Below are 16404 nucleotides of genomic sequence, written 5' to 3' on the forward strand. Positions count from 1 at the left end.
GCAATTTGGGATGTTCTTGGCAAAGATATCGGAGTGGCTTGCCATTTCCTTCTCCAGCTTGTTTTGCAGATGAGGAAACTAAGGCAAACAGGGTTAAGGGACTTGCCCAGGGTCATACTGCTAATAAGTGTATGAGCCAGATTTTAACTCAGGTCCTCTTGACTTAAGACCTAGTGCTTTATCCACTGTGCTACTTTAGCTACCCATTGTCCCTAGTTTGGAGAACCCCATGTTAAAGATATTGATAAAAGCTGGAGACCATCCAGCAGACAACAGGTAGAATGTGAAAAGGCCTTAATGTCCTATATTATGACAGTTGCTGTAAGGAACTAGAATTGTTAGGGATGCCTTGGGAGGTCATGATCACTGTATTTAAGGATATGAGTGACAGACATGCAGAAAAGGATTAGTCTTGTTCTGTTTGTTCCTTCGTATGGAAGCTATGAAAAGGCAAACTTAGATTTTCTGTAAAGAAAACTTCCTAACAGTCAGAACTGTCCAAAAACAAAAAGGGTTGTCTTGTAGGCAGCCTTTTTTCCCTTTTCAAGGTCTTCAGTGAAGCAAAAGCTCAATGATTACTTTTGCTGTCTGTATTGTAGATTCCTTCTCAGGTGTGGGTTGATCTAGAAAAGCTATTTACTGATATCTGTCATCTGTGAAGTTCTGTTATTCTCTCATTTTCTTGGAATAAGGAACTTAGGGTGTGTAAATTCCCTCCACTCATTTAGTTTGACACTATAGTTATAAAGACTTGCTTGGGGAATTGAGTATGGTCAGATGACTTGCCTGGGGTCATACTGTGTCAGAGGCAATCCTGAACCTGAGTTTTCCTGATTCCAAGGCTGGCCCTTTATCAATTATACTATACTTAACTCTCATATTAGTTGGAAATGTTTTTCTGAAACTTTGTCTAATGGTAATGGAAGTTGAAGATCTTCCCTGCCCATTAATAGCCTCATGTGGAGCCCATTAAGGGAAGCTTGATTAGGGGAGGCTTGTTTTTTCAGCAATGCCCACACCTTTGTAACTTTGTAATTAGGCAGTGGGTCACAAGGGTTGTGATACCCCCTGACCCTGAAGAAGTGTACATATACTCAGATGTTAGCATTTTGCTTTGGGGCTCTTTCATGGGAAGAGTGTGTGATGTAGCCAGATGAGACTCTGGCTAGCTTTTAAACCCCTCCCCACCCCCCACCCGGCTTTGAAAATCCAGATTTTGGTGCTTTTCTCTCTGGTAACTATGTATGTATGCAGTGGTCAGACAGTTGGATCTGTCTGTTGATCTGTGATGTATGTATGTATTATTTGGTCAGATGGTTAGAAGCCCAGTCTGTTGGTCTTTATGCTATTATTTCTGCTTGTAATTTTTTTGTATTTTCTCTAAAGTTCAGGGTGCTGACTCTTTCCCCTGTACTAAGTAAATGATATATATGTTTCATTAAAGTAAGATTGTTGACCCCTTTTGAATTATTTTCCTTTAGAAAAGCAGATCAAAGAACCTGTGCTAGCAGCCCTCCTGTGTGCTGGTGTTATTGGTCTTATACCACCCACAGTAGCTGTAAGTAGCATTGCTGTTACACTTTGTCAAAAGATATAAACTAATTTTTATTTCTTTTTAATAGACTGAGAACCAGCCCATTTTCAACAATGATTAATTCAGATGATTACCCTTTTTCACTGAACAGTTTGTTTTTTGTAAGACCAGATCAAAACCAAGAGTAAGTATGCCACATAGGAGCAGAATGTTGTTTTAGAATATTGCTGACTAATTGGTAAATAATCAATTATTTGGTAAATGTGCCAATTACAAATGGAGATTTGATAATTGCTTAGCATCTTAAACTGATTCAGGCTGAAAACTGACTGAGATCTTAGCTGGATTGCTTACCTACCTGGATTCTAGTTTTTCTTATCCTTTTTGGGTCAGGCAAATGCCTGAAAGAGATCAATTCCAGGAGTAATAATATGTCCTGGATTCAGTAGAGATGATGTAAGCAAATGACAAATGATGATGAATAGGACTGATGTAGGAGCACAGGAATAGGAACTGAGAGAAATAAAGAAAGTGGCAGTGAAGATTAGAGAGTAGGTAGCCTAAAACATTCTGCTTTATCTGTATTTTCATGGACATGGATTTACCTAGTGACAAGCAGTCTTGTCTACATTCTTTTATTATAATCAGTTTTTATGAAGGCAATGAACATGCTGCTTTATTCAGTCATCCCTTTATTCAAATCTATGATCACTTGTTGGGACATGGCATTGAGGGGCAAAAAAATTTGTAAATATAACTGCTTCCATGAGTTTACCATCTAGTTGGAGAGACAAGGCATTTACATATAATAAGATAAACAATACAATGTTTATTCTTGTAACTATCAAAGGATAGTTACATAGGCAGTTTTTTGTAGGCAATAAATGATGAAGGAGTTCAGAGGAAGAAATCCGTAGACTGGCATGAACAGGGAAAGGTGTAGGGAATTTGTTTGGTCTTACAGGATGGAAGGATTAAGATTAAGTAGAGTGAAATAAATTTAGCCTTTCTAATTAGAGGAAGAATTTAAGCCAAGGTAAGGCTCTTGGGCAAGCAGCTAGGGTGGTCTACTTGGTACTTCAAGGTTAGTGTAGTGGTAGAAATAAATGAAAAGATTGGAAAGGTACTTGGGCATATATTGTAGATGGCCATGATGCCAGGTAAAGAAGATTTGGTTTCTTACTTTATGCTGTAAAGGACCAGGGGAGGAGAGCTTTTGAGCAGAGGAGTAACATAATGAAAAGGTTGTTGTCTTGGAAATATATCTGATGGCAGGGTGTAAGATATATTAGACTGAGAAGAGACTGGAGGCAGGCAGAGCAGTTAGGAAACTCTTCCAGTAGTCCAGGTGTGAGATAATAAAAGCCTGGGTTGAGGTGGTAACTTGGGGATAGAGGGGAAAAGAGAAACATTCGAGTATTACAAAGGAAGAACCTACCAGTTATGGATTCCAGCTGAATATGCTGGCCAAAGATTTGGAGCCACTGACTAAGAGAATGACATAAGCCGGGAAGCCAGAGGCTATAGTTGACATGGGAGTGGATTTGAGAAAGAAAAATAGGTACAGTCATGTGCTCTGTGCATGACCCTCTGACATCGTTCTAAATGACACAGATGATGTGTAAGCTATAAGACACATTTCCTGGCTTTAAATCTTACTGGGAAATTCTGGAAGCTTAGAATTGGAAGGGACACGAGAGATCATCTAATCCAGCCTATACCGTCACTGACAAGTTGTCATCCGTCTTCCAATCGAAGACCTTGAGTGAAGGGAACTTAAGATCTTCTGAAGCAGCACCTTCTGTTCTAATTGTTTAAAAAAATTACATGAAAATTAATCTGAAATCTGCTTCTTTGAAACTTCATCCTGTTGCTCCTCCTTATTTCTGTGCCTAAACAGAATGCATCTAAATCTGTCTTCTCTATGATACCCCTTTAAATACTTTAAGGTATTTATTAGGTCCTTCCCTAAGGCTTCTCTCTTGACTTAGCATTTGTAGGCTCTATAACTCAAGAGGCAACAAACTTGAGGCCTGAGGTCTACAAGCAGCTAGCAAAACTCCTGAGTATGACCCAGACTAGATTCAGATGTAATTGGGAAATGGTTAACAAAATAAATCAAAATATAATAAACTGATATTGTTAATTTGTACTTTTCTTACTCAACACTGGTCTTCCATTTCTCTTTGAGTTTGACTCCGTTGCTCTAACAGATCCTTGTCCAACATGGCCTCAAAGCCTCTACTCTTCTTCTCCCTCCTGTGTATGTATTAGAGAAATCTGATAGCTTTGTATGATTGAAGTATTTTATAAGCAGGAAGCCCCTTAATTCTAGGGCCTTCCCTCTTTTAAATATTTCCTGTTTGTCCTGTAGTACAGCTTGTTTGTACATGTTTGCTTGCTTTTGTCTCCCCTGTCAGATTGTGAGCTCCTTTGCCTCTTTTTGTATTCCCAGAACTTAGCATGGTACCTGGCACATAGTAGGTACTCAATAAATATTTATTGACTGACCATCTGTGTCTTCATTGAAGTCATTAGTAACAGTGTTGAAGAGAACAGAAGCAAGCGTGGAGCTCTCTCTTGGGTTCTTTTAGTACTTAAGGTATGGTTCATCCTTGTCTACTGACTCACACTCATTTGAGGGTATGGCTAGTTGTCTTATTGCCCCTCTTCTCTCCCCTTCCCCTCCCTTCCCCATATTTCAGGTTCAAGGTGCTTCTTCTCAACAAATTAATTAGATTTTCTATCATCTGTTACTACAGTCTCAAACACCTAGCAGATGCTACCTACCTTCCCCATTTCTCCTTGCTCCAAACATAGCTGTGTGATCTTTAATATTTATTGTTCAGTATTAGCTCATTCTGGCCTTTAGAATTCCTGAAATTCTTTAAGGACTCTGTTAAGTGCCCTTGATACCATGTTCTATAACTGCTTCTTTAAAATTGGAACTTTCATTGAGTTTCTTGTACAATCCCCTCTTTTCCTCTTTGTAATCATTTATTTTTATATCTTCAGACTTTTATTCTTAAGAGAATCCCATTCTTCTTGGACTTTCTTCCCCTGTAGGATTTAGGACAGTGGGAACCTCCATATACTCTCTCTGTATTCTTTGGAATCTGTTCTTCCTAAATTTAGAATGCATGCTACACCATTACTCATTTTCCCCTTTGTTACCTATCAGAAACTCTTAAAATGTAATAGTTTTCTCTTCCCAATTTTTTATTATTTCTTAAACAAGCAGGATGGCATAATGAATTATATACTGGCCTTGGAGTCCAGATCTCATCTGAGACATTCACTCATTATATGATTGCAGAAAAATTACTTAAAATTTCAGATTCTCATTTTTCTTATCTGTTAAGCAGAATAATACCCACAGCATATATCCAGAGTTGTTTTACAAGTGTGAGCTGTTACCCTATTTTTATTCGGTTGAAGAGCATTTTCATGTGTGTACTACGTTCAAGGCACTTCGCTCACCTGTGGAGATGCAAAAACAAAACTGGAGGCAGTAGCTGTGCTCAAGGAGCTCTCGTTTTAATTGTGGGAAACAATTGTACACATGGATTAGATACCAGATACATTTTTTGGACTGCACCTGTGGTCCCAGTGAGGAAATTTCCTCTGCTAATGCAGAGTTCTCTAAATTTCTCTAAACTCAAGTTCTCTAAACTTGAAATCTGAATAGTGAAATTTGACATTAGCAATTTCCTGCACATTGAGAATCTGGATGATTTGTCAGAGGTCACAACATAACCAGTCTGTGTCAGAAGAGAGACTTGGCCCAGTGTTTTACTGTTCTCAGAGGGCAGCTCAGTTTTCTGCCCACTAGGCCATGCTTCCCTCATAGCATAATAAGATACATGCAAAGCAAATACAAGGTAATTTGGGGAGGAAGGCACTAGCTGTTGGGAGTTTGGGGTCAAGAAAGGAGGCTAGGAGTTCATGTTGGCAAAGATGAGGAAGTAAAATAGATACAAAAAGACACATAGCCCATGTAAGTTCTGGTAATCCTTAACCCCACTTCCGTTCTCATTGACTGTGGGAGACCCCAGTGCTTGGCTATGTCTCTCCCCTTTAGGGCTGCATCAGCTGGAGTTGTACGCTCATGCCCAGGATGATCAGCTGAGACATGTCAGCCAGCTTTAATTAGCTTTTGGGAAGGTGGTCTCTACTAAGGGTACAGTAAGAACAATCGGTACAGCCCTTAACGTCTGTGGCCCATTCTCATTCTTCCACAGTCCCAGGCTTAGGTTTAGAGAGCACACAAAGCAGAGGAGTTACTTGCAGCCCCAGGTTGCTAGGAGCCCCGTTCTCCCATTCCTGGGGTATGCAGAGTGTTCTTGCTCCTGGCGAATCTGCATCTGTTTGTCCTTACTGCCCATGTGGACACTGCCTCCAGCTGTTATTGGCCTAGGAAGGTGATACTAGGGCAAGTTCACTGTCTTCGATTGAAATGGGAATGAGTTGAGTAAATCAGTCACTTCTCTCTTGCACGTGGATGTATGGGAGATGGAATGTCTTATGTAAGATGGAGCAGGTAGACCAGTTGATCTCAAAAGTGAAAGGCATAAAGAGGTTGAATATGTAATAAGTCTGGAAAAGTAGGCTGGAGCCTAAGAGAGAAGTTTGTATTTGATCCTGAAGGCTCCTGGCAGAAGTATGGCATATGTAGGCATGCACGGTGTCAGGTATTGTAGTCTAGATTGGAGAGGGAAGAGACTGCGGTTGGCCATTTAGGAAATTATTGCAATGGTCCATTTGAGAGGTGATAAGGGCTTGACCTGGAATCGTGATTATGTGAGTGGAGAGAGGATATTATGTATATAGGAGATAATGGGGAAAAATAAAAAGGATTGAGCTTTAGCAGCTATTTGGATATGGGGGTGGGGCTTAGGGAGGTTGAAGAGCTGACGATGATGCCTGAGATTTTGAAACTAGGTGATTGGAAGGATGATGGTGCTGAAATAAGGCATGTGTGTGTCACACACTCACACACATACATGCACATATGTGCACATACACATTGTATTATATTTATTATATTATATACTGGTATGTGATGCAGCAGTGATTAGTTTAGAGGGGGGAGAGATCAATGTAAAGAGAGAGTTTATTTCATAATGTCATTCTGATGGATAAGTAAACGATTTACATTTAATAAATATTACTTCTAGTTACATACTTTGTGAAACTACTATGATATAATTGTGTTTTACTGTTTTATTTTGAATTATTTCTAGGTGTGCCGCTGATAAAAAGTCATCCTGTTGGTTTCTCTCACCTGCTCCATTGATTTCTGAAATTCCAGATACTCAAGTGTTACAAGAAGAATTGGAAAGATTTAAACCATTAGGTAAAATTTTATCTTTTTTTTTTTTTTGCTTTTTGGAGGGCAATTGGAGTTGTGACTTGTCCAAGGTCACATGGCTAGTTAAAATCTGAGGCCAGATTTGAACTCAGGTCCTCCTGACTCCAGGACCAGTGCTCTATTCATTGTGCCACATAGACGCCCCTATATCTTTCTTTAAAGAGAAAGAAACCTGTTTTAATAAACCTGTAAACCTTCTACCTATCCAAAGAAAAAACTGACATATTTGAAAAAAATGAATTTTATTAAAATATCTAATATTTTGTATTAAAACCAAAGCTCTATTATACAAAGGTTCATAAGGTAAAGTAAAAAGTAAAAAAAATTATGTTTAATATAATGTCAAAATTCTATTTAATATATTTATATAGTCTATACATATCTACACAAATATAATATTTGGCAATTATTCTTTAAATGTTTTTTTCTTAATATTGATCCTTGAAAGATTGTTTCCCACTAGGTTTTTAAGTCATTTAAGCCTCAGCCACAGCAAAACAATTCTTCAGACACTGTGTCATTGAAAGGAAACCTTTATTCTTCCATTAGCTATTAGTATGATTTCATTTAGCCCTAGGGGCAAGCAAGTACACAAAGAGGTTGCAAAGAGTGCTCAATTTTCACCACAACATGGTCCTGGAAATTGCATTATAAAGTGCATTGCTATAATGTGAGTTAAATTTTCCCCTAGGATAAGTGTTAAAATTGGTGGATATATTCCTGACCTAGGGTTAAGATTAAGCATCAGATAAATCATTAATGAAAGCAACAGTCTCATAAAAAGATACAAAAATTATATAACTATAATCATTTAAAGAGCAAAATTATGCTTCAAGGTATGGAATCATAGACTATTGCAGCTGAAAGAGACCTTTGCTTAGAATTCACCCAGTCCAGCCTCCTATTACCATTAAACATTTCCTTGCAGCAAGTAGAGCTGTTTGAAACCGGATTGTTGTTCTTTCTACTGTGTTTGAGGTTAGAACTAATTTCCTCAAAACTGGCAAGGTGTAGTATGTTTGCCTTAAGAATAAAAAAGGAATATTAAGAATCTAACTGGAAGAATGTCCTAAGTGAAGGTCACTATGTCTGATAACTACAAATTGAGGACTGTCTCTTCTATAACATGAGGTTCAGATATATGTGATCAGTAGTAAGTCAGCAAGCATTTATTAAGCACCTACTATATGCCAGGCACCGTTCCAAGCACTGGGGATACAAAAAAAGGAAAGAGATCGTGCCAGTTCTCCAGGGTGCTACGGTCTAAAAGGGGAAACAACATACAAATAACTATGTACAAACAGACTGTATCAGAATAAATGGGAAATAATTCAAGGAAGAGCACTAGAATGAAGGGGGCTGGAGGAAGGCGTCCTATAGAAGGTGAGGTTTGTCCTAGAACTTGAAGGAAGCCAGGGAAACCAGGAGGTGGTGATGAGGAGGGAGGACTTTGCAGGCCTGGGGCACAGTCAGTGAGAATGCCTGCAGCGGGGTGTCTAGTTTCTATAAACTAAATCCTACGTTTCCATTTAATATTAATTAGAAGTATGCTCTTTGGGGAAAAAAACAAATTATCTCCAAACTACATAAAAATGTGGCAGATTTTTTTTCAAAATCAATAAGAGAAGAAAACTTCCAGAACATTAGGTAGACCCCCCAGTGTTTTCTTTATGGTAAAACACATCTGCCTAGAATGGGATGCTGTTTCCATTGTTGGAGGGGACACACCCATTGATGACATCATTAATTCATTGGTTTATCTATAAAGAATGGTGTCATCTGTGAAGAGGCTGTGTAGTAGAGAGCTCACTGATTAGACCCATCCGAAGATAGACTTGCACCTTGGTTGCTGTCTTGGATGGTTTTGGACAAGTCACTCAGCCTCTGTGTCTCACTTGCCTTATTTTTAAAAGGAGGAAGCTGGACTAAAGTTGTTGCCATTGCTAAGATTTTGTAATTTTGTGAAACATTGAAGTTTATTTTTACAACTATATGGTATTTCCATTGATGCTTTTAGGGTCTCCAAAAGTGAAGGACATTTTAAGGGTAAGACCATACATAAGAATCTGACTTACTTTGTTACAAGGTGTTATGACTCTCTATTACAAAGTTATAGGATTAACGTGATTCATATCAGCAGGCATTATCCCAAATTAAGAAACTACATAAAAACTTTTTTGTTAACCAGAATGCAGGGAGTTGGGACCTTGAATTGAGTATGTTTGGTTTTTTCTGCCCTCAATTTTCAGGAGAAATAAATCACAAATAAATAAAAACCGTATCTGGGACTTATTTTAAAAGGCAAGTTCCAGAATATGCCAGTCTAGAGTCAGTCCAATTTCCTGTGTCTTTTACTTTTACATCTGCAATACTATACAATGAGAATGCATGTCTCTGCAGGAACCTCTGTGAACAAAAAAAAAAAAGAATTCAATTTATGTTTAGTCTGATGGATTCACTACAGCAGAAAAGGGACCAATTACATTATCCTTTCAGCAAAAGATTCTGTTGATGGTGTATTTTCTCTGGAGTTACTGCTGATCTTCTTTCTTAGTTCCTTAGTTAATGAAAGAGTTCAAGTCAGGTGAAATTTCACTCTATCATGAGTGTCTGAGGTTTATGGGTTTAGCTTCTGAGTAATTTAAAAGTACATAATAGCATAAAAATTATATAATTGTAAAGACGTTTAAATCATTAAACTTTTGTATTGTTTGAAGATATATTGCACATACATCAACCAGTCAGCCCAAGCTGTGTCAGGGAAGCAAAATAGATTTTGTCTATTTAATAGACATTGTCAGTTATGTGGAGCTGAGCTATTTTTCTTAACAAGTAATACTCTGATAATCTATAACTTCCTTCAAGGCAAGGAGATGCCTCACTCATATTGTTATCTCTCTCAGTACTTAACAGAGCTTTGAGTACATAGCAAACACTTAATAACTATTTGTTGAATTGAAGTAGTTGAACTCTTTTCCTAAACGTTGTTTTGATCTCATGCCCTCATTTTGATTTAAGTATAGACAAACCATCGTATCATAGTAGAAAGGATGTTGGACTCAGGGCTAAAGGACCTGGGTTCAGATCCTGCCTGTCTCACCTATGGCCTGCATGACCAGGGGCAAGTCATTTCCCTTCTCTTGACCTGAAGGTCCACCCCTGTAAATGATGGAGTTATCTGTGATGATCCTCAGTGTCTGTTCCAGCTCTCATTCTCTGATCCTGTCTTGAAGAGTTAGCCAATGCTTAATAACCTTGACTTTATAGAGAGCCCTTCCGTCCTACCTCTAAAGTTTAAAAATTATTATAAGAGTAATGAAGATTAAATCACTGGTCTTTGGCATGAGTTATCCAGGTAATAGCTTCTATTCAAATCTGTTCCTGGTGTGACACACAATTTAATCTCCCTCTGCTGTTGATTCCATCCAGGTTAGACTTCATGTTTATTGTGCAGGAAACATCTGTGCAGAGTAGGTGACATTTTCAAGATGAAGGAGCAGATTTTACTGTCTCACATTTCTTAATTGATTAATGAAAACGTAAACTTTTTCATGACTTTTTGCAAAATCATTTTGACAGGAAATTAAATAGGCAGAATTACGTCTCACTAACGGTCCCCTGCAGGGAAAGATGTGAAACATCTCATCAGTGGCTGTATTTCTTAGGACACTAGAACTACAAAATCACATGAGTGAGGTTTCTTAAAGATTGTCTTTTATAAACAATATTTTTGTTATTATTTTCAAGAGTACTCTATCTTAGTATCCATCTTAAATTCAGTACTACAGCTCTCAGAACTGGCCAAGATCGCTATATTTATGGCCTGAAAGGCAGGTTGTAGGCCTTAAGCTAAACAACATTTAATCTATTCCATCGTCCCTTTTACTTATTTTATTTTTCTCCTCTTTGTGTGGACATTTTCATGAGTGAATTTTGAGTATATTTAATGTGGGTGAATATGTATGTTTTCTTAATGTATGGCTCAGCACCCCAAATTCTGGGCTTACACAGATCAGATTCAGTCTTGGGTGGTCCTCAGATGTCACTTGGGCTTTTGGCTTTTTTTTCCCTATTTCTTCCCTTATTTACCTCTGGGAAGTCTCAAGAACATATAGTTTGTAGGTAAAAGTATCCTTAGCTGCTCTGTAGTACTCAAGGTAATAATACATGTATCAGGTATAGGGTAATACTTATTTCATCCACAGAAAATGCACAAAACACATAAAGGTCTCAGAGTAGCTCTGAGCCCATTAATGCCCCCCTTTCCTGCTAGTCTTTCTTCTTCCTTTCTTCTTCCCTTCCAAAGGGACTTTATATATAGTCCCTAGACTTATGATGCAACATTACCCAATGAATACCTTTTGGAAGGCAAACACAGTTGTGGATGCCAAATAGGCACTTTCCAGCCTCTCAGTGAGGCCCATTTTCTCTGGAGTTCCCCATACTGACATCCAGTCTTATCGTATTACTCTGAGGGCTTGGACTCTTCTGTCAGGAAAATGCTCCTGTTAGTCAGCCACTGTTATTTGGTCATCCCAAGTACATGGTCATCCATCCTACTTTCCTGGAGGCTTGGACTCCCCAGAAGGAAAATAAAATTGGGTTTGCTTAAGAGGCAACCCCCTTCCCATCAGAAGTATACTGTATAAGTAACTCTGTGGTAACTTCAGAGGGCAAAGTCCAGGTCTTTTGCTACCCCCTATTATGACTTATTCTCTTGATGAATTTTCAGCTCCACAGTGACTACAGGTGCATTTTCTTCTCTTGAGGAAGCTAGCCTTACCCAGGAATTCTCTTCTCTTGATGGATGGTCAGATTCTGGAATCTTCCTTTCTCTCTCCAAGAAGTTGCAGCTGTCTAGTAAATCACCTTTCCCTATCTGTATGACAATGGATAGAGAACTGAATTTGGAATCAGGAAGACCCAAGTTCAGATGTTGCCTCAGATACTTACTAGCTATGGTTTGGGCAAATGGTTTACCCTTTCTCTCTAGCTCAGTTTTCTCATCTGTAAAATGGGGATCATAATAGCACCCATCTCCCAAGGTGGTTGTGAGGATCAAATGAGACAACAAGTGTAAAGAACCTTCGAGTGTTCTATAAATGCTAGCAGCCTCCAAATTCTACAGCTTCAGGTTGCTAGAGAGAGAACCTTAAGGCTGACATGACCTAGGACTCACTCTTCCACCTCTTGTTGTTGTTCAGTCATTTCAGTTGTGTCCGACTCTTCATCACCCCGTTTGGGGTTTTCTCGGGGAAGATGCTGTGGTTTGCCATTTCCTTCTCTAACTCATTGTATAGATGAGGAAACTGAGGCAAAGAGGGTTAAGCGTCTTGCTCAGGGTTGCACAGCTAGTTAGTGTCTAAGGCCAGATTTGGATTCAGGTCTTCCTGACTCCAGGCCTGGTGCTCTCTCTATATAGGTGCACTATACCACCTAGCTGCCCTAGCTGCTTTCTCTAGAACACTGAATTCAAGAAAGTGAGATTCCTCTTGGGATACACGGTTGAGAGTACATGCAACTCCCATCTGCTTGTGACCCAATACATCCATTAACAACTCTCCAAGTCAGTTGATTTCATTAAGCACCTATTATGTGCTAACCACAGGATACAGAAAAGAGGCAAAAGTATTCAAGGACCTTATAGTCTAATGGAGGAGAAAGTACGCAAATATGTACAAACAAACTGTACACAGGAAAATAGGAAATAATTAAAAGAGTGAAGGCATTAAGAGAATCGGGGAAAGTCTTCTTGTAGACGATGGGAGTTTTGTTGGTACTTAAAGAAAGCTAAGGGAAGCCAGGAGGTGGAGATGAGGGACAGCATTCCAAGCATGACGTAAATACTGGGAGCAGAGAGATGGAATGTCTCATTTGAGGAGTGGCTAGGAGGCCAGGGCAGCTGGAGGTAGGGAATAAGGTGTAAGAAGACTAGAATTGTGGGACTTTAACAGTAGATTTAGTAATTGAATCTTGGAGGTAATAGGGATCCTCTGGAGTTTATTGAGTAAGAGGGAACACAATTGGACCTGCACTTTAGGAAAATCACTTGGTGGGTAAGTGGAGGAGGGACTAGAGTGGGGAAAGACTGGAGGCAGGCAGACGCCCCCCATCCCTGCACACAACCCCCTTCATCCAGCAGCTAGTGCAGTAATACAGACATGAAGTGATGAGGTCCTTTACCAAAGATGGCATTATCAGAGGACAGGAGGGAGCTTATTGAAGAGATAAAATGAGATGAAATCAGCAGGCTTGGCAATAGATTGGATATGAGAGGTAAGAGATAGTGAAGAGTTGAGGATGGCACCAAATTTGTGAGCCTGAGGGCTTGGGAGGATGGCATTGCCCTCAACAGTAATAAGATGGGAGGTGGGGGAGAGCTTGGGAGAAAGATAATGAATTCAGTTTTGGACATATTGAGTTGAAGTTGTCTACTGGACATCCACTTGGAGATATCTGAAATGCAGTTGAAGATATGAGAATAGAGGTCAGTGGAAAGGTTAGGGCAGGATAGGTAGATTTGAGAATTACCAACATAGAGACAGTAATTAAATCCATTAGAGCTGATGAGATCAAGTGAAATAGTAAGTACTTGCTTAACTCTCAGTGAAAAGTTGAAAAAAAAATAAAAGGGCCCACGTTTGAAATTTGACTCTTTTTTAAATTGTTGTTCAATCATTGTCAGTTGTGTTCAACTCTTTGTGACCCCATCTGGGGTTTTCTTGACAAAGATACTGTATTAGTTTACCATTTCCTTCTCCGGCTCATTTTACAGATGAGGAAACTGAAGTACACAGGGATACGTGACTTGCCCAGGGTTACACCGCTAGTGTCTGAGGCCATATTTGAACTCAGGAAGATGAGTCTTCCTGACTCTAGGCCCAGCGCTCTATCCACTGTACCACATAGCTCCCCCCTCCTTTAAAAAAAAAAATTATAGACTAGCATAATGGGGTGGCTCTTACTCATAGCAGTCTGAGCTAATCAATTCATATAACCAGACTTTGGTGGTTTATGCCCCATAACATCAGGAAATGTCCCCTTTCTCTTCCTGCTGAGTTTGAGTGGAATATAATCACAAAAGCATGTCTTAACAGTAGAATTGTTTGCTCATAACCATAGAAGCAAAAGAAATAAAAACTAAATACATTAAAACATTTGCTGCATGGCTTCCATGATACCTAGGAAGCTTGCATCCTTTTTGGTCTGCAGGCAAAGCTAATTAAGGACTGCTGTATTTTGAATCATTGTCTTTGTTGTAGTTCTGTCATGTCCAATTCTATGTGACCCCTTGGACTACTGCATGGGGTTTTCTTGACAAAAATTCTGCCATGGTTTTCCATTTCCTTCTCCAGTGGATTAAAGCAAAGAGAAGTTCTAAGTGACTTGTCCAGGGTCACATAGCTAATAAGTATCTGAGGTGGGATTTGAATTCAGGTTTTCCTGATTCCAAGCCTAGTGCCCTATCCACTGAGCCACCTAGGCAAATAGCTAATAAGTGTCTGAGGTGGGATTTGAATTCAGGTCTTCCTGATTCCAGGCCTGACAGTCTATTCATTGAGCCTTTTAGCTGCCTCCATTACCCTTGGTGTTCAGGAGGACTAGCATCTCTGATGTTAGGGCTTGCCAAGTCCTTTTTCAAGCTGCTCACCCACCTTTGGTATCCACCTGATTTCTTCCAACTCTCACCTGTGGCTCCAAGAAGCTGTAGCATGTGCAGTCCCCACACCTGGGTAAACTGTCTTAGCAGATGAGCTAAAGCAGATTGAGGATAATTGAAAGACTTAAAATCTGTGGGTGAATTAGGTAGATGTCTGCCCCAAGCATATAAAGATTTTCCCTGGCAGAATGAAGAGGTGAGAATAATTTGTTCTAGCTCCATGAAGGCAACTGAAATACTTAGTTTGGTCAGTCACTGAAGATGTCAAGGTCATCCCATGCTTCCTGAGTCATTGCCAGTCATCCCGAATTTCATCTTGCCACTGGGCTTTGATGCCTTTGGAGGAGAGAGAGACTGTCTGCCTCACTTAAATCCAATTCGCGTGCAAGTCAAGACATCACCCCATGATGTCATTGGTTTTCTTGGAAAACGAAGGGCAAGTAACTTTTTTTATACTTTACTTCAGTTTAGATTAACCAGTTTGTTTTTGAGAACTTATAGCTTCCCCCCAAAGAATTAAGATCTAGGGCATGAAGAATCCTGTGTCCCTGAAGCATTGAATGCTGATTGGATGACTTTTCCCAGAATCCCCATTGAAGAGGGTACACAGGTCAAACTTGTCTCCTTTTTCTTCAGGTTGCACTTGGGCCTTTCTCTTCCCTGACCAGGTACCTTTATCAACCTTTTCAGCTTCCTTTGATGTATTGTCTCCTCTCATTCATGTGTTAGCTCCTTCAGGGTAGGACTGTTTCTGCTTTTATTTGTATTCCCAGAGTTTAGCCACAGCAGCTACTTTATAAGTGCTGGCTGATCAGGCCACTGCCATAACCCCTTCAATATAATAGTAGGAAATAGGCTTCTATAAGATCAGTGAATTTCATTATAGCATATCCTATTTAAATATATTACGAGTTTTTTTTGTTGCAATTTAAGGCAATGGTGGTAAACCCTAGTTTGCATTTGTATTTTTTAATTGTTTTGAGTACTACTGCAACTTTTTTGAAATTTAAATGTAATTTGTGTCTTCAATATGCTTTTGAAAAACTTAGCTACATTCTTAGGTGTGATTTTATCATTATGTTGGGGACAATTTTTTTTCAAGTGAAGTAAATCTTTAATTTGATAATGAAATTCAGTGGAAAATGAAACTTAATTTGTAGAAATCTGCTTTAATGCATTTTTTTTTTTAGGAACATAACTATTCCATACAGGTCTCTGATACATTACAGAGAAGACAATCTTCAATTTACAGTTATCAGATAGAGTGATTTTCACTTATAACCCTCTGGCAGTTAGAGCCCTTTTATTATTTGTGCTTATAGCAGGCAGCATACACATGAACATACTGTACCAAGCTAGTTTTGAGGAAATTAATACTAGTCTCAAACCTTCAAGAAGGCTAACAATTTGATCTCAAATGACTACACTTGGTGCATAGAAATTTATAGTGATTCCCAGTGTCATCAAACATAATTGTTAAATGTACTTAGAGATTAGCTTAGTCCAATTTGTGTGCAACAGAAATCCTTATCCAGATAATACTCTGAGGTTTCTCAAGGTAGGAAGCAGAAAAGAATGGTTTATTTACGATCTCGATCTCCAAAAAGGGCCACCCTCCTGACAAATGGTCAGGGAGGAGAAGCAATTTACAAAATTTACAATTACAAAAATGGCGAAGTTATAAAGCCCTAATGTGGAGTTCTCCCCCACGCCCCTCCTGACCCTTTTCTTCCATTTGTTGGAAGTTAGGTGTACAATCTAAGTGCAGCAATCTACCTCAACTACCGGAACAAGGAAACAGTAGACCACCAATGTACATTTGAGAAAGCACTTCTGTCC

The 16404-nt window shown here is 39.1% G+C and overlaps 1 protein-coding gene across 1 annotated transcript in view; it reads left to right on the plus strand.

The window, feature by feature from the left end:
• The first annotated feature begins 1626 nt into the window (after positions 1 to 1626).
• LOC138164766 (probable ATP-dependent DNA helicase HFM1) overlaps positions 1627 to 16404 on the plus strand; it is a 111157-nt gene continuing 96379 nt past the window's right edge. The window contains exons 1-2 of the mRNA XM_069092729.1: positions 1627 to 1718; positions 6778 to 6890. Coding sequence (XP_068948830.1) covers positions 1648 to 1718; positions 6778 to 6890 — 184 coding nt within the window. The 5' untranslated portion in view covers positions 1627 to 1647. The remainder of the gene's footprint in view (positions 1719 to 6777; positions 6891 to 16404) is intronic.

The sequence above is a fragment of the Petaurus breviceps genome, unplaced genomic scaffold (assembly GCF_028583685.1).
Source record: "Petaurus breviceps papuanus isolate PSGF00001 unplaced genomic scaffold, PetGlider_PUasm1.0 207, whole genome shotgun sequence".
Lineage (NCBI taxonomy): Eukaryota > Metazoa > Chordata > Mammalia > Diprotodontia > Petauridae > Petaurus > Petaurus breviceps.